Source organism: Tenrec ecaudatus, chromosome 14 (genome assembly GCF_050624435.1).
Source record: "Tenrec ecaudatus isolate mTenEca1 chromosome 14, mTenEca1.hap1, whole genome shotgun sequence".
Lineage (NCBI taxonomy): Eukaryota > Metazoa > Chordata > Mammalia > Afrosoricida > Tenrecidae > Tenrec > Tenrec ecaudatus.
In genome coordinates this window covers 113,272,644-113,296,766 of record NC_134543.1, presented here as the reverse complement: position 1 = coordinate 113,296,766, position 24,123 = coordinate 113,272,644, and the positions used below count along the sequence as shown (strand labels likewise).

General features: G+C 48.0%; 2 protein-coding genes across 3 annotated transcripts in view; one reads left to right on the top strand and one right to left on the bottom strand.

Moving 5' to 3' along the window:
• Positions 1-11,156, bottom strand: part of MAPK6 (mitogen-activated protein kinase 6) — a 28,548-nt gene extending 17,392 nt beyond the window's left edge. Inside the window, exon 1 of one of the 2 annotated variants that reach the window (XM_075531898.1) lies at positions 10,997-11,156. The gene's annotated coding sequence lies outside the window, so the exon portion shown is untranslated. Of the gene's footprint in view, positions 1-10,117; positions 10,137-10,996 lie in introns of those variants that run through there. The other variant, XM_075531899.1, reaches the window with a different exon arrangement.
• Positions 10,277-15,539, top strand: LOC142426755 (uncharacterized). Its single transcript, XM_075532306.1, has 4 exons — positions 10,277-10,303; positions 10,418-10,482; positions 10,575-11,872; positions 12,416-15,539. Exons 1-4 carry the CDS (start codon positions 10,277-10,279, stop codon positions 12,433-12,435), a joined length of 1,410 nt encoding a protein of 469 aa, XP_075388421.1. The 3' UTR covers positions 12,436-15,539.
• Positions 15,540-24,123: the final 8,584 nt, after the last annotated feature.

Sequence of the window (24,123 nt, the reverse complement as noted above, 5' to 3'; positions counted from 1 at the left end):
GTATAAGCCAACCCGAATATCAGCCGAGGCACCAATTTTACAACAGTGTATTAAAAATGTGCTGAAAAACCTCAGTTTATACACGAGTATATACGGTCTTTCAAAAGCCTGGTTAATCTTTCTAGAAATAGAAGAACATTCTACAGAGAGAAAGTAGTACTTATCCACAAAATTCTGATCTCCAAAGAGGATGGCAACCAATTTAAAAGTCTCGGTAAAAACAAAACCCAAATTATTACAGTTGTTTAGTTAATATTTTTCAGTTACAATTTCAATGCCTGCCCACTGATTTTGTCTTACTGCTTGCTCTCTTATTAGTATTTCCCGGACTCCTTCCATTTCCATTACACGAAAGCTGTTGGAGCACCCATCAACCAGGAGCATGGAAACCAAGTCCCCTTTAAGAGAAGGGTTTTACGCACCTCAAGAGTTACAGCCTCGGACACCCACAGGGGCAGTTCTGCCCTGTCCTGCAGGCTGGCTGAGAGTCAGGCTCTACTCCATGGCAGCTGTTTTTTTGAGTTACTGTCCTTCTGTACTATAAAGGCTGGCAGTTTATCCAGGCTTCACTCAGCATGCCTTTGCTAAGTACGTCAGTCAACAGACTAGGTAGGTGCTCGCAGGTCAAGATCAACCTGATGACAGCGGGCTGGGCTTGGCCTTTGGGAGCCCCTGGGTGCTGCAGATGGGATGAACCCACGGAAGCGCCTCAGAATACAGGCCTGGCAGTCTGCTTCCAGGAAGCCAAGCAGCCTTGAAAACCTCCTGAACCACAGCTGTGAGCTGATTTACCGGGGGCTGCCGGAATCGACTGGACAGCAACCCAGAGGATAAACAGCTGGACAAAACCAGGCTTAGGCCTTGCCCTGCTGGAGTCTCCACTGTCACAGCAGGGAGCACCAGGAACCTCAGGACCCGTGTCTCTGTGGCAGCCCTTCAAAGGCTGAGGCTTCCCATGCTTACGCTTAGTGATCTTAGAGAAAAGAGGTTTTCCGTGATCACCTTGGACCTTAGAACATTTCTTCACAATGCAAACCTTGACCTCTCCAACCACCTACACCTTTCATGAACTGAGAACTATGCAGGTACAACTCAACTGGGCCAGCCGATGACTGGTCAGAGCACCATCCAGCCACGTCAATAACCTTTAGGTACCATTGTGCCACTTAACACTATTTCTTCATGGTTCAAGCGTTAGACTCAGTTCAAGAACTAGCAGTCCCTGTGTCTTCAGAAATGTTTACACTCTTCGAGGGAGGAAAATGAAACCTTAGACAGACATTGACTTAAAATCACCCCTTCCCGTGTCCCCGTCCAATTTCTCTACCCCCAAAGAAATGCCACCCATTCTTAACCACACCGTGCTAATTCTGTGGTGCTTGGAGAGTTAGTACATTTGAATTAGCTGGGTCAATACTGTATTAGTAACAATTTGGTGAACGAAATAAGAGGCAGGAGATGCTTTCCAAGAATGAAACTGGCTTTATGTCTTGCCTCCAGCCTTCCTCTCACGACACGCCATCACAGGAAGTAAGAATGCTCCACACAGGCCAGGCTGGGGATGGTTTTCCTACACCCACCTGGACAGCACAGTCTCCTGAATTGGCCCCATGCCAAAAGACAGGCAAAAAACAAACCAAAAAAAAGTGGGAAAGTCAAAGTGCCTTCATCTGTCAAATCTCCCCACTAGATTTTTCTTTTCCTTCCTACCCTCGAATAATTATGGATGTGCAAAGGAAACTGGAGGTGAGGGTCGTAAACAAAGTTACTTTTCTGGTTTCCTCCTTCACTATCTGCTGCTCATTGCCAGCCTGCCTGCTCACTCCCTGACAGTACCCCACCCCACCCGGACCCCCATTTCCCAACCACTCTGGCCTACTGCATTCTTTTCCAGAGTCACGTAAATAATCTGAGTGCAACTGGGATCCAGCTAGCCAAGCACTGCCTGGCCCGGTCCTCCTAATGGTCGCCTAGGGCTGCCTCCTGACTTTGGCAGGGACGGGTGTGGTTACGACACCTCACCAGTCCCTCCAATCGTGTCTCAGGCCCGCATCAAAGCCAGTACATTTCTAGGGCAGAAAAGGCCAAGGGTTACAGTGTAGCTGCTTGCTCACATGTATTCTCAACAGCCCTTCCTCCTATGTTGGATAAGGAAGCTTTCAGGAGGTGGACCTGTGTGTGGGCAGGGGAACGGGACAGAACAAACTAAAAACAGTGAATAACCTTGGGAATCTGGGGGAGAAAGGATTTTTAAAAAATCATTTTATTGGGGGCTCATACAACTCTTATCACAATCCCCTCACTCTCCAGACATTTGCTTTCTACTTGAGTCCTTGGTATCAGCTCCTCATCTTTTTCCCCCTTCCTTCTGGGATTCTGAAAACATCAAAGCAGAGAAGGTTTGTCTGGGATGGATCTATAACTTACTCATAGGTACAGAGCTCAAACTTCCAAACTTAGACAGAGACCAAGTGATTACAAGCATCTAACAATTTTCCAACTTGAAAAACAAAACACAGCTCCTTCTCTACTCCAAACCTCTGCTCTTACGTTATCTGACTCCTTTTGCCTAAATACACTTTCTTCCTGAGCTCACTGAACATTAGGGGTTTTCATTTGCCTTCAACTAATTTACAAAGCGATTATTTGAAAAATGCTATTATGTTCATTTTGTTGCTCATTCCTTGATGGCATTAATATAAGGTGTGTCCATGCTACAAGACCAAAACTACACAGGCCAGATAAACTAGTTGTCACAGAATGTCTAAAAATCCCTCCAATTCTACAGTTTGTGATCTATGAAGGCAGAGAACAAGTCTTACTCCACTGGGTTTGGTTTCAAAGCATTTCTTGATGATGTGCCTGGGAATGAGAGACCGATGGACAGAAACTGATGGGCACTAAACAGTAAATAAACACAAGCTTGTGGCCAGAGACTTGAACATAACAATAGCAACTTTCCCCCCAGTTGCTACCTTCCTCCTGCCCAGGCCCTCATTCCTAAGACTCCACACCTAAAGTACATAAGGAAGCACTACAGCAGACACGGTCAGACACAGAGTGACAACATCTTTCCAACCAGGGGACAATCAATAAACACTTTTGTAGCAGCCAGGAAGCATTATTGCCATGATGACAAGCACTCCAAAGCGTCAGTGACAGAGCAAAGTCTGAAGTCTTGCTCATCCTATATGTCCGACACGGCTGCCATCGTGCTGTTGAGGCAGCAAACTTCCCTCCCCGTGACACCCGGTGCCAAAGGGAACGAGGACGTGGAGCTGTCTCACTGGTCCCCAAAGCTTCCATCCCCAAACGACCTCGCACAGCTCACAGACCAAAGCCAGTCGGATGGCCACCCCCATGTCAAGGGAGTAGGGAAAGGCAATCCCACAACAGGTCCAGAAGCGGAGAGAAGCTTAGCTCTGTTACTTCCCGTCTCAGGCCACTCTCCCCAGGAGCGCTTCATCCTACCACGTACACAGGTCTGCCAACAGTATGGACAAAGCTCCCGGGCCCGTCCCCCGGGTCGTTGATAATCGGCAGGTAATTTAGTGCCTGGCCCATGATCACAAGTCTGCTGCGTATTGAGGATGGGACTCACACCCTGTCTCGAGAGCTGCCTTCCACCACACCAACCAGAGATCCAATGCGCTCCGAAGGACTACCACGGAGGGTGTCGGACAAAAGCCCAGTGAGTTGATTACTCTTCTCGATGCCTGTGACATTTTCCCCTCCTCCCTCGCACCCCTCCCCAAGTAAATTTTCGTCCACCCACCAGAGTGAAATAACTTTACATGGCCCTGCAAGACCTGTACCAGAGTCAAGCGATAAGTTTAAAGCTCAGGACTCCTCCCCACCCTTCTACTAATGGCTCAGTCATTGCTATCAAACCTGAACTCACTGCCACCGAGTCACTTCTGACTCTTAGTGACCCGACAGGGCAGGGTAGAACTGCCCCTGTGGGCTTCCGAGACTGTAACCCTTTATGAGAGTAGAAAGCATCATCTTTCACCCACAGAGAAAGATGGTTTTGAACTGCTGACCTCTGGTTAGCAGTCTAACTCTTAGTCCACTCTTCTACCAGGGCTCCTCCTCCAACCCCTAGTAACCACCAATACACTTTGGTCTCGTTTGCGTTCCTGAGGTCATACAGTATTTGTCCTTCTGTGGTGGATGTATTTAATTAGCTCAGCCCTGTGCCTGCTGTAAGGATGTATCAGGGCTTCATTTCTCCTACTGGCTGAGCAGTAGTCCTCTGCGTGGACACGGAGCCACGGTTTGCTGACTCACTCATTTGCTGATGGCATGTAGGTTGCTCGCACCCCCTGGCTACTGTGAGGAGTGCCGCAATGTGTGCCAGGCAAGTGTCCCAGTCTTTTTCTCAGTCTGCTTCCAAGACTTTGGGGTATACACCAAGAAGTAGAATTGCTGGAGCACATGATCCTTTTTCTGTTTTGTTAGAAATCACCCTAGGCTGTACCATTTACATTCCCGCCAGCAATGGATCAAGTTTTGAATTTCACCACATCCTCATCAGCAAGGTATCTTGTCTTGGTTTTTAACCCTAGCCACCCTGGGGGGTGTGAAGTGACATCTCACTGTGCTTTTGTTTTGCATCTCTCTCATGGCTGGAAGCTGAGCAGCGTGGTGGAGTACTGTCTATTCAAGTCCTTTGCCCACTTTACAATTAGATAAATATTTTTGTTGTTGAGCTGCCACAGCTTTACATCTTTTGGTTGTTGATACTGCTTTTCTGTAGATATTCTCAATGGGTAGCCTGCTTTCACTTTGTTTGTCTTTTGATGAGCAAAAGAATTGGGTGTGTTTTTAAAATTATTTTTGAAGCCCCCCCCCCCTTTTCTTTTATGTTGGGTAGTCTGTTGTTGAAAGCTAGGCTTATTCTTCTAAGAATCCGATGGCTTTAGTTTGCAGTTGGGTCATGAATCAGTTTCGAATGCTTTTGTGTGTGCGGAGACATGCATCCTGTTTCAAGGTTTCGGATGTAGAAATCCAATCATTCCCAACATTACTTACTGAAGGGCTGACTCTTCTTCCCCCATTGAATGGGCTTATAATACTAGCATCCATGGCAAAAGTCAGTTGACTAAAGACCTATGCTATTTCTGGACTTTCGATTCCATGCCATTAATCTAGCTGCCAACTGTTAAATGAGTGCCAGGCGGCTTTGACGACTACAGCTGCATCAAACCCACGGCTTCAAGTAGATGCTCAACGCCCTAAGTACAGGGGAGCCGCTCCATTAGGTTTCTGCGGTTGTAAAGCTTTACAGGAAGGACAGCTTCGTCCTTCTCCCTCCGAGTGGCTAGGAGAAGCGGCCTTCCAGTTGGCAGCCCAACGTATGCCCCCTAACACCTAAGAAAAGGATCGGCAACTTGTGAAGGAGGAAAAGGGAGCATGAGTCTCACACGCCAAGAAAAGCAGGTGTCTATGCAAAGACAGTGGCCAACTATAGTGGAGGCTCACAGCCCTGGGAGCCACCGCTCAGCTTGGCGAGAGCCGTTCAGAGGCACGACGGCGGTCTGGAATAAGGGGAAGGGAAAGAACACCCATGGAACACTCTGGAAAGTTCACTTGGGAGAGAATAGTCATGAGAATGCGGGCCAGGGAAAATGCTGTTTTCGGAAGAAGGGCGCCTCACTGGCTTCCAATGGCTAGAGACTGCCACACTGGTGACCTTGGGGTTAGCAGTCCAGCATGTAAACCACTTTGCCACCAGGGCTCCTTAGCAACCCTACAGGACAGAGTAAGACTGCTGTCCCACTTCACACCCCAGGTTTCCAGGGCTGTAAATCCCTAGAACAAACTGCCACAACTTTCTTCTGTGTCGTGGCTGGTGGGCTTGACTTGGTCACTGTTAAGCACTTTAGCCACCGTACCACCAGGGCTCCTTTAAAGCTCTACTGGGCAGTGCTAACTAGATTCTCAATGTTTCACTTGACTTTTCCAGGAAGGCCAGAAGAAAGAGCTCATCAGGAGACCTGGGTTTTCCAATAAATCAATTAACTGGCTAGCAGTGCTTCTCACTCTGCATGCACATCTGAAACACTAGAGAATCTTGTTAAAATGCAGACTGTGACTCAGTAGGTCTGAGACGGGGGCCTGAGATTCTGCCACTCTAACAAGTTCCAACCTACCGATTCCCATTCACAGCAAGCCTGGATAAGATTTCTGAGGCTGGGAATCTTGATAGGAGTAGACAACGCCATCTCTCCCCTGAGGATGGGCAGGTGGTTTCAACAGCCAGGCTTCCTGCCAGCAGGCCAATGCCTAACCCTCAGCCACCAGGGCTCCTTAACTTAGGTGCTGCTAATACTGCTGGCCCATGAATCACACTTCAAGTACCAAGGCTGTAGATTTAGCTGGGCCTCAGTTTCCTTAGCTGTCAAGTGATGCACCAGGGGCAAGTTGTGCGCAACAACTCCCCTCGAACACTCAAGATTGGAAAGTTTGATGGTTGGACGTAGGTCCGTGTAAGGCTGAGTCAAGCTCGGGTGAAAGGCTAGCAGTTCAAAGCCACCCACAGGCACCTCAGAAGGCAAACCTTGCAGTCCACGTCCAAGACCACAGCTTGGAAAACTCCGAGAAGCAGCTCTACTCTGCCCACACGGGGTGGCCAACAACACGGTGAGACCCCACGAAACCCACCCAGGCTGCACAGTCTGCAGAGGCTGGCGCTTGCTTTCCTGGAAGTCAATCTAGGGCCCTCACAAATGGACTCTTTGGTGATACCTTTTTCCCAATGAGGAAACACACGATGTAAACGAAACAGCAAGACGGAAAATGCGATTTGCTGTAAGACAAAATACTCCTTGTACAACTTTTAGAAATGGATTTAAAATCTTTGAAAAGCCAACATTTTAAAACTCTACAAGAGGGCATGCTATGCTTTCCAAAGATGCAGAGTACGGAAGGAAAAAGCAAGCCCAAGCCAGGACTGGGCCTGGTCACCTTGCAAACTTCAGCTCAAAGAAGGAGCGACTATTAAGGGGCGGCCGCATTATTTCTTTCTGTAAAGTCTCAGTCAGGGCTCTGAACAATAAAGTTTGCCAAAAGTCCCCACACCACTCGCAAGCAGTAGTACTACATGACAGCCAAGAAAACTGGCTGATGGGGGAGGTGACAGGGCAGCCAGCAATGCTGCAGGGAATGTTCACTTAAGGCACTTCCTGCTTCAACAGAGGAGCTCCGGTGGTATAGGTGCTCACTACCTGTTGGGCGGCTAACCAAAAGGTAAGCAGTTCGAACCCACCAGCCACTGTATGGGAGAAAGAAGCAGCTCTCAGCTCCTGTAAAAGCAGACTGCCTCAGAAACCCGAGTCGGGCTCACGGGGCCAGAACTGCCCTGATGGCAGAGGGTTTGGTCTAAAGGAACACAAGTTTCAAGTGGGCAGTGCAAACAAGGAAGAAGACAGCAGTGGTGATGAGGTTCACATGGCAAGACCTGGTAGAAAGGAGACAGCTTCAGAGGGCTGGTTTTGTTAATAAATGCAAAATCACACTCAAGTTCTTTAAAAAAAATAAAAACCTGTCCAACCTGTATTTGTCAACACTGAATGATAGAATGCTTTGAAAAATTTCAGTGCAGTTGAGCTAAACTTTTACAAATCTACAAATTACTGTTATAAACCATATATTGCAAAACACACCGATAAAACATCATCCTCCGAGGACTGAATTCATGCTAATAAAACACCAATACACCTCACTTACAGAAAATGCCTCAAAATTTTTTTTAAATCATTCTGGGAAAATTATACATATATTATACATACTACATACAAATGCATATATAAAAATTATACATAGAAAAAATGAAGCCATGAGAATTTTTTTCCTCCTCACCTTTAAAACTGCCCTTCTCAATCATATTTTATGGCAACCTACTAAATATTGGCTGTTTTTAAGCCAGCCAAAATACCTACCTTGCTACCAAATTTGAACTTAAGTCATCTATGAAACAGCTCAGCCTATCTTAAATGAGACTGGTGAAAAATGGTGGCTGTAACGACCTACTTCAAGTGCCTTTTTTAAAACAGAACTCACACGTCACGTGACAAAGCACTAGGTATGTTTTAATAATCCCAGAGTGAAACATTAATGTTCAGAGCTATATCTGATTAAATATTAACATCTACTGGCACCTTTCCAACACTTATTTAAGCCAGCTAAGTTCTAGATATAAAGATAGCTTTTACATAATCAGTGAGAGCATACGGTCAATATCTAGCAACACCATAAAAGAGGCACAGCACCCAGATGATGAATTCAGTCTTTTAAATCTGTCTTCAAAATGAATTTGTATTGAAGTGTAACGATCAGGTACAATTCATATCTAGCATCAGTTAATCAAGTATTTGTCTTATAGTATACCTTTATATACATAAGAAACATTAAAGAAACATTTCCAGATATACTAAAAGATCTTTAACACAGTGCAGTAATAAAATTCTGTAATGTTTTCATGCGAATTACAAAGTATCACCCAGTTTTTTATTACTAACTCTTGCATGTGCCACACATTTTGAATAATAGGCTTTACAGGGAAAGAAACAATGAGTTATTGGATGTTCCTCCATTCTTATTCTGGGGACTGCCTGTACTATCTGTCCTTTATAAATAATCTGTAATAAATCATCCACTAGTAGCCAAAGAACGGCTGGTAGCAAACACTTGACTTCAGCAAGTGATCAGCAACTGAGTTTGTTTTTCCTCTCAAGAAAAAAAAACAAAGAAAGAAATGGCACTCCATCCCACCTGTAGGGCACAGACTAACTCAAAACAAAAAGATCCACACATGCAAGCGTAGAAAGTGCTTCTTAAAAGAAATTTAGGAAACATTACTTTTTCTAGAGAACTCACTATTTTTTAGAAAAAAATTTTAAAAGAAAAAAGATGAGAGAATTACAATGTGGACAGAGACAGTTTAGCCTATCATTTCAAAAAATACAGTGTATTAAAAAAAAAAAAGGCCACGTAGCAGTCCGTGGGCAGGATGAGTCATCGCCACCCAACTCAAAACTTGCAGTACTTCTAAGCTCCCTCCTACCCGACCCCATCCCATGCCCTTCAGCATCACAGCCTGAGTCAGCAGACCTCACTGTTTTCTCAGTTTATGCATTCTCAGGTTGCTTAACGGACTTCATGTAAAATACTGCAACACACTCATTGCTGACACCTCATCAGAATGTGTGCTTTTCCTCCAGTAAATCCCCATGATCTTCAGTCTTCCCTTTCTCAAACGTCTTTTAAGCACACAAAGTAACCAAGAAGGGCTACTTTCTTCATTCCTGCCGGCAAAATACCTGAAATCCAGCCTGGCATCCTGTACCAGGGCAGTTCTTAAAAACAAGTCTCCGTTTTCCAGGGTTAGCCACTGGAAACAGCACTACCATGTGAGAAAACATATCCTGCTCAAAGTTGGCATCTTTCTTGGAGAACTCCAGTTACATTCTGAATTCAGGACACCAAGAAGCAATTTTACAAGTTTCCCCAGGCAATGCTAACGGAATGAAATGCTACAGGCACCTACGTAAAGTGTTTATGTTCCTGGGCACACAGCAAGCACCCATCAACTTATGGGAGCAACTTACTGAATTTCTTCCACCCAACTCAAAATTATTTTTCAGAAATGAAAATCTAATCCTGAAGCTCAAGAGGCAGCAGTTCCCTTTCAGGGCCGGGCCCCACCAGACCCTACATTCATTGTCCAGTCGGGTCACTCTTTCCATCCCACGTCCCCAACGTTCATTTATCAATGTGGAAAAGAGGGCATAGGTCCAATGGGGGTGCTTTTAGAGGCTCCTCAGCCTGCAGCAAACAGAATATAACTCTGAAGCTGTTCGCTCTCTCATCTTATTTCCTGTCCATTTTGGGTTCCCGTAAGAGAGTTAATGCTAAAACTGAGACTGCCGGATGGGCATTTTTAGCAAATGAAAGAAAGAGCACGAATTCTGCTTCGGAAACAGGAGGCTTCGATTTCCACCCCGCCGGTTCCCTTCACTGGACCTTTTCCAAAGGCAGAGCGAAAGAAAAAATAGAAGAATGCAATTAGGAAAGGAATTTTTTAAAAAAAGATCCTGCTTCAAAGAACTCCCACCTAACACCTGAGTCGGCGGGGTCTCCTCCCGAAGCCAAGGAACAAAACACCTTTGCCAAGCATCTCACAAGTGAAGCTGAAAAATACAGTCAAGCGAGGAGGCCCTTGCTGGGGAGCCAAGCAAGTTTCCAGGTGGGTACGTCCACCGAGCACCCCTCCATGGCCAGCAGAAAGGGGGAGGCGAGTGTAGGGCATTCGGACTCGGACGAGCTTCTGGGTGTCACTTAGGGCTGGATGCAAAACTTGGGTGGAGAGGGGAAGGGCTCTGGCCCCCCCCCCCCCCCCCCCCCCGGCTCCGAGACGAGCCCGGCGGGCGGCGCGCTGCGCCAGGCTGCCCCGTCCGCTGGAGCCTCTGGCCGGCAGGAGTCAGCTGAGGCCGAGTCACCGGTTAGGATGGGGCGGGAGTGGGGAGCGGGGGGAGGACACGCGGGAGCCTTCGGGAAAGGCCGGCTGCCAGGAAAGGCGAGACTCCGCGCCGCGGGGCCGCCCCTCCCGCCCCGGCCGCCGCGCCGGGCCCGGGCCTCGAACTCGCGGAGCCGCGCGCGGAGGCCGAGCCGCAGCAGCAGCAGCAGCAGCAGCAGCGCGGGGCCCGGGCCCGGCGGGCCCCCGCGGCCGGCGAGGGGCGTGCCGGGTGGGAGGGGCGCGCCAGCCCCACGCGGGGACCCCGGCCCGCCGCCCCGCGCGGGGACGCGGCGGCCAGGCCCGAGGCGGCGGGCCGGCGGGCCGGGGGGCGGGCGGGCGACGGAACAAAAGCGCCTTTGTGGCGCGGCGGCCGCCCGAGGGTCACACACAATGGAGGAGGGAGCCGGCGCCGGGGCGGCCGCCGCCGGGCCCCGGGGCGCCCCGCACACGTAGGTCCGCGCGCGCACACACACTCACGGGACGTCTCCGCCTCATCGGGGGGCTGCGGGGCCTGCGGACCGCCCCCAGAACCGGCTCCGGTCTCCGACTGTGCTGGCGGCAGCGGCGTCTCCGAGGCTCTCGCTTTGCCGCAGTCGCCGCCATGTAACCCCGACCCGCGAGAGAGGGCGGGGCCTCCGGCGTTACGCCCCCCGCCACGTCACAGGCTCGCTCCGCGGGCGCCCCCGCCCCCGCCCGGCCCGGCCCCGCGCGCCTGCACGCGCCGGAATTTCCAACGCCCGGGACTCGGCTCCGCGCGCCTCGGGGGCGGCCCGGCGGGGGGTGGGGGGGGGCGCCCCGGTCCCTGGGGGGCGCTGTGCCTGCAGGCTGGCCCGGAAGCAGAGCTGCCGGGTCCCCTCGGCGCCCCGGCCCGGAGCACCCAGGGACCAAGCCACTTGGGAGCATTGCCCGAGCACCTACTAGGTGCAAGGCAATGGGCCATCCGGAAGACATTGACCTTCGCCTCGTTCCGCGAATTGGACAGGAGCGGGAAGGCTGGACCTCAAGATGGAGCGACTGAAGTTCAAGGCGAACGCTTTAGAGGCGAAGCACTGAGGTCATTCGTTCCCCCCCCTCCCTCCCCGCCCGCGGTCCGGTGGAAGGGCTTCCTGGAACGGAAGCTACGGGTGGCCGGTCAGCTGGAGCAAGAAGCTGATGGACACGCGGAGATGCAGGGGAGGGACCAGGGTGAGCAAGACCAAGGGACAGAGGGGGCCAATTTGAAGTCCAGACCGAGGAAGAGAGCCTTTGGAGTCCACCCAGAAGCAGCTCAGAACTGGCAGCCGACTTCGGAAAAGTCAGTATTGAAAGCCCTGTGGAGAGTGTGGCCATTGTCTGATGATCCTGTAAGCGCAAGTAAGCCCGTGCTTATGGTGAAAAACATGGGAGTCGGTTCACTACAGATTAGCAAATAGGCACAAGTAAGCCCATGCTTACCTTGCTTACTGGGTAGATCCCCGCGCCCCCCCCCCCCGTGCACGTGGGTTTGCCATGTGGAGGAATCAGCCGCACATCAGCTGCTTCAGGCACTGTGGGGAACCTAGATTGGTGATTTCTTAGCTGAGAAGCAAGCTTGTGTTACCTTCTTCTGGTTTATTGAATCCAACAGATCGTGTAGTATTTATGTTTAAGAAGGCATTTAAGATCAGCATTTTCCCCTGATTGAGACTCTGCAGTTCATTACTCATCCTTACCCAGATCTTGTAAAGTGAGGTAGAGACACTTCAAAGGTCACTACCTAACTTGAAGTTTAAAAGGGATGAGGGTGACTTGAATATGTTTTGCATATTTAAAATAATGCCGGCTGAGAACCAGGCAGGTGTGAAGAAAGGGGTACAGAGTGGCTAAAACCTACCCAAAGGGGAAGTTTGATCCCACTTCAAAATTTCTAACTTGCAGGTTCTGCCTCTCAGCACTAAGTTCCTGTGACCTCGATTCATCCCTGTCTTCCCTGCCCCTGGCTCCTCTTGGATTCACAAGACCCTTTTCCTCTCCCTCTACCTAAACCGCTCTCTCTCACCAATATCTGATTGGTGGGAAGGCGATCAGGGAGCTGGATGGATAAGTAGCAAGCACTGTGCCTTAGTGACACTATGGGGTGAGCATGGGTCTGCTAACCAAAAGGTAGCTGGTTCAAACCCACCAGCCACAAGGTAGAAAGATTAGACTGTCTGCTCCCATAAGGGTTTACAAAAGCCTTGAAAACCCTTTGGAGGGTCAGTATGAATCAGAATCAACTGGCAGTAGGTTTGTGGGTTTTTTGCTTTTGATGCCTCCCCTCAAAAAACCCCCAAATTCAACCCATTTCCACTGAGTCACATCAGACTCATAGCAAGCAACCTTGTAAAGACAGTAGAACTTCCCCATAAGGTTTCCAACAATAGGAGCTTTATAGAAGCAGACCACCACCTTTCTCCCTCAGAAGGCTGGTGGGTTCAAACCGCTGACCTCCCCGCTGGCAGCCAGATATCTAACCACTGCACCACCAGGGCTCCTGCCCTCCCTCAAGGAGTTGATCATGTAAAATCAACTGCTGACTTCCATCAAAGACCATCAAAATGACCTGCGAATCAGGCAAAGCCAAATAGGAGGGGACTTCAAAAGAAGCTTGTGAACAAGTGGAATTGAAAGATAATGGAATTTTCCTCTGAGCTCTCACTTTACTGCTTTCAGAAGTACGGGAGCCCACTCCGTGAAGTCTCTCAAAAGATATAGGTCACGGGTAAGATAGTTACAAAGATTTGGAGAATCTGGTTTAAGGCAGATCTTTCCATAAGAGGGCCTGATGGGGTTAGACTAAATACGTTTATTGGTTTAGGGTGCGGTGGGGGGGGGGTTGAAGCAAGTAAAGCTGTTGCTTAATAAGCCAGTAGAATGATCTTGTTCTGAGTAACAAAACCAAACCCAATACCAGTGAGTCATCCAACACATTAAAAAAAACCTCACCGCCATTGAACGGGCCCTGATTCACAGAGACCCTGTAAGCCATATTCATTTCGCCCACCATCTGTTGACTGTAAATGGTTTGCTTCCAGTACTTTTTAAAACTGCGAGTTATATGTCAGATGAGTGTTTCCTGAGCAAGGAATAGGGAAATCATTTTGCTGGACCGTGACCTCCATTTTTTTCTTCATGAAATAGCATAAAATGATGAGAGAATATCACCCATAAAGGTAAATATTTTTCCATGAAGCGTTTGATTATGTGCCTGTCATGGATTGAATTGTGTCCTCCAAAGGTCCGCGTCAACTTGACTGGGCCACGATTCCCAATGCTTTTTCAGCTAGGCAAAAATATGTGACATGGAGACCCGATGCCCATCTGTACACAATTGGACATCCCTCACAGAGGGGTCACAGGGAAGAGATGAGCCAGTCAGGGGACAGTACAGCACTGATGAAACACACAACTTGCCTCTAGTTCTTTGGTGCTTCCTTCCCCCACTATCATGACCTCAATTCTACCTTAAAAATCAGATTAGACCAGAACATGCACACTGCTACAAATAAGAGCCCAAAACACAAGGAATCCAGGATAGATAAACCCCTCAGGGCCAGCACAGAGAGTAGAGATACCAGGAGGATTAAGGGTGGGTGAGCGGAGAAAGGGGGAATCAATCACAAGGATCAATCTAGAACCCCCTCCCAGGGAGACGAATAACATAAAAGTGGGTGAGGAGCGATGGAGGACGATGTAAGAGATGGAAAAAATAAACTATAACTTATCAAGGGTTTGTGAGGGAGGGGGAAGAAATGGAAAGCAGATATCAGGGGCTCAAGTGGGAAGAGAATGCTTTGAGAATATGATAGCAGCAAATGTGCTTGATATACTGGATGAATGTATAGATTGTGATAAGAGATGTAAGCCCCCAATAAAAGTATTATATATATATATATATATATATATATATATATATATGTATGTATGTCAACATGACTAGGCCATGATTGTCAGTATAAGTTGTGACAAACCAATCAGTTGTAGGAAGACTAAAGCAGGTGTGGGTAGGTAGGACACACCATCTTTAAGGCCATCACAGCCCTGATGGGATGTAAGGGGTTTTTTTCCTGGACTGTGGCTTGCAATGCTTTTATCTTCAAGAACTAAAAGGAGAGAGAATTGAACAGAGACAAAGAGAACTAACTGGGCTCAAGTAGAAGGCAAATGTTTTGAGAATGATGATAGCAACAAATGTATATATGTTCTTGGCACAATGGATGTATGTATGGATTGTGATAAGAATTGTACGAGCCCCCAATAAAATGATTAAAAAAGAAAAGAGAGAACTGACTACCACCAAGCAGTAGGCAGGAGCAGTGAGACCTTTGGACCTTGGGGCCCCTGCACGGAGAACCTCTGAGGTCCAGGGAAAGATTGATAATGTGTGAGCCTGGGTACATTAGAGAAACAAATCCACAGAACACATGTATCAGAGAGAGTTTTATATAAAGGGTAAGTGCACATCAAGAAAACATCCTGACCCAGTGCTGCCCAAGCCCACAAGTCCAACATTAGCCCATATGTCCAACACCAATCCATAAAATCCTCCTCCATCTCACAAAACACATGCAATGGTGCTGACTGCCGAGTCAGTGAGCGTGTAAGCATCATTGGCAGGGTTCTCCACACTACTGCTCCAGCACCCAGGGCTGCATCGGGGTAGGTCCATATGGCTTCTCAGGGATGTCTTGCAGGATGTGAGCCTTGCCAGCTGAAGCAGGGAACTGGCTAAGGCAGCTGCACCCTGGTCCGACCATCAGAGAGCAAGAGACCCATCAGAGAGCAAGAGACCCGAGAACTTGAAAGGTGAGGCTCACTGAGCCATTTATCTCTCTGCCCTTCAATTAACCCCACATGTGTTTATCGGCCAGGTTGACACAATAAACTACCTCAGATGGCAAGACCCTTGGAGACCTCCAAGGAATGTGGGGCCTCAGGCCTACAGGTGCCGCAAGCAGACAAGGACCTTCCTCCCACGCTGTGAGCTCACTGCTTTCTCCAAAAGCTGGCGTCCTGAGTTCAGACTTCTCCTAAACTGTAAAAGAATAGACATCTGTTCATTAAAGCCACCGCGCCCCCCCCCCCCCGGGTGTCTGGTGTAACAATACTGGATAACTAGGACTGTCCCTGTGGGTTGAAGACACACAGCAAAAACAGGGCCTCAGGTAGGTTTTGAATGAAAGAAACAGTTGAGCTAGGCTTGCTCCCATCGGGCAAAAGACATTCCCAGATGAAACAGCACAAACAGTCCAGGGAAGTCCAGTGTGGCAGGTTCACAGGGTCCCTGGGGGAATGAAGACAATACGAGATTGGTAAGGCCTTGATTGCAATGTTAAAACTTTGGCGTTTTATTCTAAGAGCAATAGGAGAGGAATTTGGATGAAAGAATTACAGGTAGGCCCTCTATATGATGGGCTTCCCTTCAGCTGACTTCAGTTCTGACACGTACATCAATTACCTTTTTTATTCTTTCATTTTCATTATGATTGCCTTTTATAGTTGTATCTTTATAAACCGTGCCTCTGAATATCTGCAAGTGAACATCTGAAAATGATAACATCAGAAGAGTACACACAGCCACACTGTGTGCATGTGTCTGGGTATTTTAGAGAAACAAATCCACAGAAACTCATATGTATAAGAGAGAGTTTTATGTAAAGGGTAAGTGCACGTCAAGAAAACATCCCGACCCAGTGCTGCCCAAGCCCACAAGTCCAACATTAACCCATATGTCTGACACCAATCCACAAAGTACTCCTCAATCTCAAAGCACACACAATGACGCCGACTGCAGGAGGAAAGCCAAGTCAGTGAATGTGTAAGCATCCCAGCGTTGGCAGGGGTCTCCACATGGCTGCTCCAACACCCAGGGCTGCATCAGGGTAAGTCCATGTGACTTCTCTTCAGGGATGTCTTCCAGGAAGTGAGCCTTGCCAGCTGAAGCAGGGAACTGAGTAAGGCAGCTGCACCCTGGTCCGACCATCAGAAAGCAAGAGACCCGAGAAGTCATGGAGCCATTTATCTCTCCACCCGTCAATTAACCCCACATGTGTTTATCAGCCAGGTTGCACAATAAACTAACTACCTCAGTGCACATCACTAATGATAAGAGGTACAAAGGAAAAAACAATTGTCAGTGCAATTAATTTAACACCAATGCGGAAGTCCAGGACAGCCTGTCATGTTTTTGAAAGATAACTCTAGCAGCAATAGGAAAGGTAGACTGGAGCAACAAGAAGCTGGAGACAGAAAGTCAGAGAACTCAGAACCTTTCTTGTTTTTTCCATCCTGCATTCTCATCTCCTTTATTCTAGTACTTTCACCTCATAAGGACCCCACAGGGCAGGGTAGAATTGTCCCACAGGGTTTCTGAGACTAACTTTACCGAAGTAGAAAGCTTCATCTTTTTCTCAGAGTGGCTAGTTGTTTTGAACTGCTGATCTTATGGTTAGCAGCCCAACTCGTAATCCACTGTGCCACTGAGACTTCTGTTCAAGTCATAGTGCTCTCACGTCCTTTAAGGAACCACCCTTTCCAGCTGCTGTGTCAGTCAGAATTCTTTTTTTTTAATGTTTATAGGAAAGAGCTTTATATACAAGAGCAATTGAATATTGAGAAAACATCCCAGCCCAGTCCAGATCAAGTCCATAAGTCCGATATTAGCCTATATATCCAACACCAGTTTATAAAGTCCTCTTCAGACTCATAAAACACATGCAATAACACCAAATGCAGGAAGATCACAGGCCAGTGGGTAGGAAGTCTTGTGGATCCAGTGGCGGTGTAAGCATCTCAGCGCTGACAAGGGATCTCCATGTGTCTCCTCCAGCTCCCAGGGATTTAGCTACATCAGGGTAGCTTCATGTGGCTTCTCATCAGAAATGCCTCTCAGGGAGTCCAGAATTCTTTCTGTGACAGAAAACCCATTCTAAACTGGATTCAACCTAAAAAGACAGACTTTGGACTGTTGTGGCAATGGTAGAGAACGTGGAGGGGGGGGGCATGGCAAGAGGTGTTCTTGGGGCAGAGCCAGCTGGTCTTGGGGGATGCGTGGCTGCGTGGCTGAGGGAGTAACCCCACTGCCCCGTGCCACCAATGTTAAAGTCCCTCTTTAAGTTACTTGCCTTGTCTCGGCTATGCTTAGATGAAGAGAAACTTCCTGATTATTTCAGACATGGAGAAGTGGAATTTAACAATATAAGCCACTAACCTATATGCCAATGGCTGGGAAAGTTTTAATACAAGTCATTGAACCTAGTATGTATGAGTTAAAAGAAATACCATTTCCTTTCTGATTGCTAAAGCAGGATGTTGGCCATTTGAAAAGACAACTTTGTGAGTAAAATAGAGGTAGCCTTAGATTAGAGGCCAATTATTGGAGTGACACTAATCTTGAAGGAGTTCTCAAGAAAAGTAATACAGCCCCCTCCATACCCACCCCACCTCCTGCTACCCCTTATTCAGTCCCACTATTTATATCAATGCCTTGAGTTAAGATACTTAACTTTTAAAAATAAAATTGCCACACGCACTCAGAAAGACTGGAATATGATCAGACACACTGTCATGGAGTCGATTTTGATTCATAGCAACCTGACAGGCAGAGTAGAACTGCTCCTTAACGATTTCTGAGGCTAAATCTTTATGGGAGTAGACAGCCTCCTTTTTGTCCCTAGGAGCAGTTAATGGATTTGAACCGCAGACTTAGTGGTTAGCATCCCAACACATAGCCCACTGAATCACTCAAGCTTCTTGTGATGTAATAGATGACAGAATTATTCAAAGTCACCTGTATAAGTTGTAATAACTTTTTAAATATTAAAAATTTGAATTCCAATAATATACTATATCTGTCCTTCAGAGAAAAAATCCAAAAAGAATCACATGAAAGAGCCAGGATTTGGGAGACTTGGTTTGACCTGACAATGTAACAGTAAGTTGCAGATATTTATACAATGTGAGCAGCCACTGAAAACCTAACAAAACATAGATTTGTGTCGATTGAAAACAGTGTCCGAGTTCTTGGGATTGCTAGTCTTGTGTGAATCCGCTCAGGATGTCTGAATTTATGCATTCAAATCGAGGTGCCACAAAACAGCTACACACACACACACACAAATGAATTCATTAAGATGAAAGATCTGGGTGGAGTATGGAAACATGTTCTCTGAAGAAATTCCCTGCCATCACGTCAGTTCTTACTCATAGCCAGCCTGCCCTGTCGGTACAACTACCCTGGGGGTTTCCAAGACTAACTTCTCATGGGAGTAGAGAGCCTCATCTTTCTCCCCAGGAGTGCTAGTGGTTTTGAACTCTGGACCTCCAAGTCCACAGCCCTGGGTGTAACCCACTATGCCACCAGGACTCCTTTCTCTCAAGAAAAGATGAGGGAGTTGGACCTGCTTCCCCTGCAGAATTGAGATTTGCTAGCTGATGGATCCATGTGAAGGGTTATGCAGAAGAGGGTAGATTTATCCTGTGTTGGCCCGGTGTTTAAAATCTAAGTCCACCTGGAGGACTATAGACCAGAGGCAGCTTTGGACCCAGTGTAAGGAAGGCCTGCTTTAGATATTGGAATGGAGCCACGGTGTGCCGGACTTCCTGGTGAGATGAGCTATACGTCTCTGCATGCATTCAATCAGAAAACCTGTCAGGTTGTCTAAAAAAGGACTGCCTGGGAGGGGAGGGGGAAGGGGAAGGGAGTAGTTAAGATTCATCTTGAAGCTTCTGTTTCTGCTTTTAATGTAAAAGGACTGCTCTCATAGACAAGGAGCCCTGGAGGTGTCGTGGTGTCGTGGATTGGACTGACTGCCAGCAGTGGAAAACCGTTTAGCTGCGCTGATAAAGAAAGATCAGGCTTTCTGCTGCTGTCCAAAGTTCTGGTCTCAGAAAGCCCCTGGAGCGGTTCTCCTCCGTGCTACAGGGTGGCTGTGAGTCAGCATCGACTCGATGGCAGACACGGATATGACAGATCCTGTGCCAGCTGCTACCATGGGCAGTTGGCCTGGCTGGAGCTCCCTGGCCTGAAGATGTCCTCGTCCCCAGCGGCTGGTACCCACCTCTGTAGTCTTCATCGAGAAGGACAATCTTTTGGGTGGGCAGTTGCAAAACCGAAAAAAATCGTTTTCAGGAAAATTAAAATAAGACTAGTCCCAAGGAGATGGAGATGAAAGATATCCCAAATAACCAACATTTCAAAAATGCTATATTTATCACGCCATTATCCATGAGATCAACTACCTTTCCTCCTTGTGTCTAAAACAAACCAGAACAAGAAGACCCCCCCAAAAAAAAAACTCACTGCAATGTGTCCATTCTGACACTGACCCTACAGGACAGGGTAGAACTGACCCCTGAGGGTTTCTGAAACTGAACTTCTACAGGAGTAGAAAGTCTTACCGTTCTCCTGAGGAGCAGCTGGTGGCCATGAACCCCACCATGTTAGCAGCCCACTATGTAACCCCTCAGGACACACTTCTTCCCTCTCCCCTCACTGCCCCTGCCCCCAACCAAATCCGCTACCATCCACTGGATTCCAACATATGGCAACCGACAGAACCGTCCCAGTGGGTCTCTGAGGCTGTAACTATGGGAGTAGAAAGCCTCATCTTTCTCCAGAAGAGTGGCTGGTAATTTTGAACTTCTGACCTTGAAGATCACAGCCCAACTCAAAACCATTATGCCACTGGGGTTTAACACTTTGCTGCTATAGATATAATTTAACCACATATATATAGTATATACTCTCTATATCAATATATATATATAACCCGCAACAAAGTGAGTCGCTTTCCTTGATGCTTAGTGAGTTCTGCATATACGAGGGGTTCCCCCACCCCCAAAAGCTCCACTGGGCAAAACATTCATAGAACACATTTTTCATTCAGGGCAAGTATCAAGCAACTTGCTCTGAGTTGGTGCACCCTGTGGCCTTGCCTGAGAAGGTTCTCTCTAGGTCACAGTGAATTTTTTTGTGTGTGAAAGCAGTTTCACTCCAACCTTTTTTGTGATGGTCCATTTAAGAGAACAGTGTGCAGCTGTGGAATTTTGTTTCCTGCTTCGGAAAAATGCCACTGAAAATGTTATGATGTTGAACACAGCTTACAAGGACAGCGCTATGGGAAAAGCTCAAGTGTAGAAGGCGTTTTCTCATTTCAAAAAAAGGTAAAAATATCCATTGATGATAAACCTTGTTCTGGATATCCATCAACTGCCTGACAAAAATGTCAGTTCGTAGTGCATTTGAAGTTCATTCCACTAGGTCACACTGTCCATCAAGCTTTCTATTTAGAGGTTCTGAAAAGATAGTGTAAGAGTGTGTGACAAAAAAGGCCTGATTTGTGGCAAATAGGGGACGGGTCTTGCCACTATGACAATGCACCTGCTCATGAAACCCTCTCAGTGTGCCAGGTTTTTTTTTTTGCAAAAAACAGCATGCCTCTCTTGCGCCTGACTCACCTGACTTCGCTCCATGCGACTTCTTTTTGTTTCCTCGAATGAAGAGGAACATGACAGCGACTTGATCACATAGAACAGGTGAAAAAAAAAAAAGAGGGAGGTGCTGTCAGACATCCAAACAGATGCGTCTGAAAAATGTTTCCAAGAATGGAATCACAGGGGGTAGGGAGGGAGGAAAAAAAGAGAAGCTGATACCAAGGGCTCAAGTAGAAGGAAAATGTTTTGAAAATGAGGATGGCAACATATGTACAAATGTGCTTGATACAATTGATGTAGGGATTGTTATAAGAGCCCCAATAAAACAATTTGTTTAAAAATTGAATAACTTGGAGGGTGGAAGGAAGGTGGGGTGGAAAGGGGGAACCAATTACAAGGATCTACATATAACCTCCTCCCTGGGTGACAGACAACAGAAAAGTGGGTGAAGGGAGATGTCGGACAGTGCAAGATATGATAAAATAATAATTTGTAAATTATGAGGGAGGGGGGAAAGGTGTAGGAAAGGGGAAAAATAAGGAGCTGATGCCAGGGGTTTAGGTAGAGAGCAAATGTTTTGAGAATGATGAGGGCAATGAATGTACAAATGTGCTTTAAACAATTGGTGTTTGTATGGATTGTGATAAGAGTTGTATGAGTCCCTAATAAAAAGATTAAAAAATAAAGATAAAAACACCATTAGCTCAAAAAAATAATGATATAATAGATTTCACTAATGTACTCAGTGTAATGGAGCATACTTTGACGGTGATAAGGCTGTTTTGTTAAAAAAAAAAAAAGTTAAATCCAAAGCTTTGAAAAAATTCCAGTTTGCAGGATTGTTCCTTGGGATATAATATATATTTATTCATTTTTATATATTATATAAGCTATATAATACATACAATATAAAAATACTTATATTTATTGGTCTGTGTTTATTTAATTTATTTTTAAAGTAGACAGCACGTTTAGTAGGGCGAAGCTCGCACAAGTACGCGCAGTCTCGCTACAGCTGGACTGCCAGCCCTGTCCCTTCTCCAGGGTGGCAGGGCACAGGCCCCAGCTCCGCCACACAATGGCTTTCCCCGACCTTCAACCCAGTGGGCAACACTCAGTGAGTCCAGGCGCAGCTCTCGATGGACTTGGGTCACCGCTTAGCGCCGTCTTCACGTAGGGCCCACCAAGGGGGTGACAGTGGTCTGGTAGCTGCTGGCGGGGGTGGGGGTGGGGTGGAGGTGTGGGTGTCAGGTGGTGCGCTGGGCCCATGTCCCGAGGATGGCCGCGTCGATTACTCTTCATCTTCTGGGCAATTGCGCATGCCAAGCTGGCAGTGCAGCCAGGGGCGCCCTTCTTGGTGCCCGTCGGGCGGACACGCAGGCTTTGCTCGCTCCTTCTTGGCCTTGTCCAGTCTGGGCAAATCCATGTTCTGGGCGGAGGCCAGCGCCTCCTACTAGGCGGCTTCAGACCAGCCGTGGGGGTCGAACATGTGCTTTGGATAGTTGGTGCCCAGCTCATCAATTGAGCAATACTGGACCAGCTTCTCATAGATGTTGGGGTTCAGAAAGCCCTTCTTCCTCTGGATAATGGGTTCATGTCCATCCTCCCTTGACCTTCCGCTCAGACAGCTTCCGGATCTTGTCTTCCAAGTGGCTTGAACACCTGCCTGGGCCTCTGGAGCGATCTTGATTTCATCAGGCGACATGCTCTGCCCTCTTTCAGAAAAGAAGGCTTCTAATTCCTGGGGGTCTCGCTTCTCTACCTCGGAGATAGCCTTCTGGTCACCCGACTGCTTGCTGTTTTCATCTTCTTCATAAGCATCTTCATTGGCGCTGAGGCCAGAAATGTCCGCCTGCCACTGTCTGGACCCCACCTTGGCCATCAGGCCTGTGCTCTGAATCTTCCACATACCAACAACCGCAGACCACGCTGCTGCTCCGCCATCGCGCCCCACTGCCCCGGATCCTGGACTCACTTCTCTGACTCCACGAAAACGACTTCTGTGTCGAGGGAGGTGTGGAAGTCACAACACCAATGTCTAGACGTCCGTGGGGCCCTCCCCATCCACAGAGGGACAGAAACTGCTTGCTCTGGGCCAGGTCATGGGCCACCATTCAACTCCTATGACTCGGCTTGTGCAGAAGCGAAGCAAATGCAGGGCCAGAGTCAGAAGAGAAAGTGCCTGGGACTCCACCAAGCTCAGCCGGGAAGGGGAGGCCAGGCTTTGAAGGGGGTACAGCTTTTATCTCCTGCAAACCATGATTCCTGGAGTTACATCTTGGAATGTTACATTAGAGAGACTGCAAAATAATCCCCCACCTTCATCCCATCCATTTTCTCCCAGGGATTGGCTGATGGAATTGAACCAATGGCTCTTTGCTTAGCAGCTAAGAGACTAAGCACAGAGCTGGGGCGGGGGGCGGGGGGAGGATCAGCACCTATGGAGGAAGTCTCTGGGTGCACCAAAGCCAAGCCCCTCATCCTGGAGGAGGAGGAGGCACCGTTCCGGCAGGGAACAGGCAGGCTGCATGACACAGGGGTCGGAAGTGGAGGAGGAAGGAAGTCCCTTGTTCCGCTGCTGCTGCGGCAGAGACACATTTTCCCACAGGACGATGTCGTAGGTCACCGTTTTCATAGTCCAGCTGCCCAAGGGCCACGTCAGTTTCTGTGACTCGGCCTGAGAGGACAGCAGCTGGATTCATAACATAGCTTCTCTGGGGCAAATGTGTTTGCGGTTTCAAACAGCCAAGTGAGAAATCAACTTTGGGGAACACAACTCAGTCATCAGCCTGACCTGTCTGTCTGTCCCTTCCTGGCTCAGAAGTGCCCGGAGCCCATATGGTGTCTGCAAGAGCCGGCCTGCTAAACCTCCTTCCCTTCCACGGCCCTCGAACAGCTGGTGCTGAGGAACCGCGGCTCCCAAGAACTCGGCTTGCAGGGTCCCCCGGGGTTGATGGACTTCTAGCAACCTCCACTGGCTGCCATTGAGTCACTGCTGACTCATCGCGACCTCCTGTGGGTTCCCGAGACTGTAACTGAAAACAGGAGTAGAAAGCCCAGTCTTTCTCCAAAGAGCTGCTGGTGGTGGCTGGTGGTGTGGAACTGCAGACCATGCAGACCAGAGCCCAATGCGCAACCACTACCCCACCAGGGCTCCGAGCGCCCAACACACA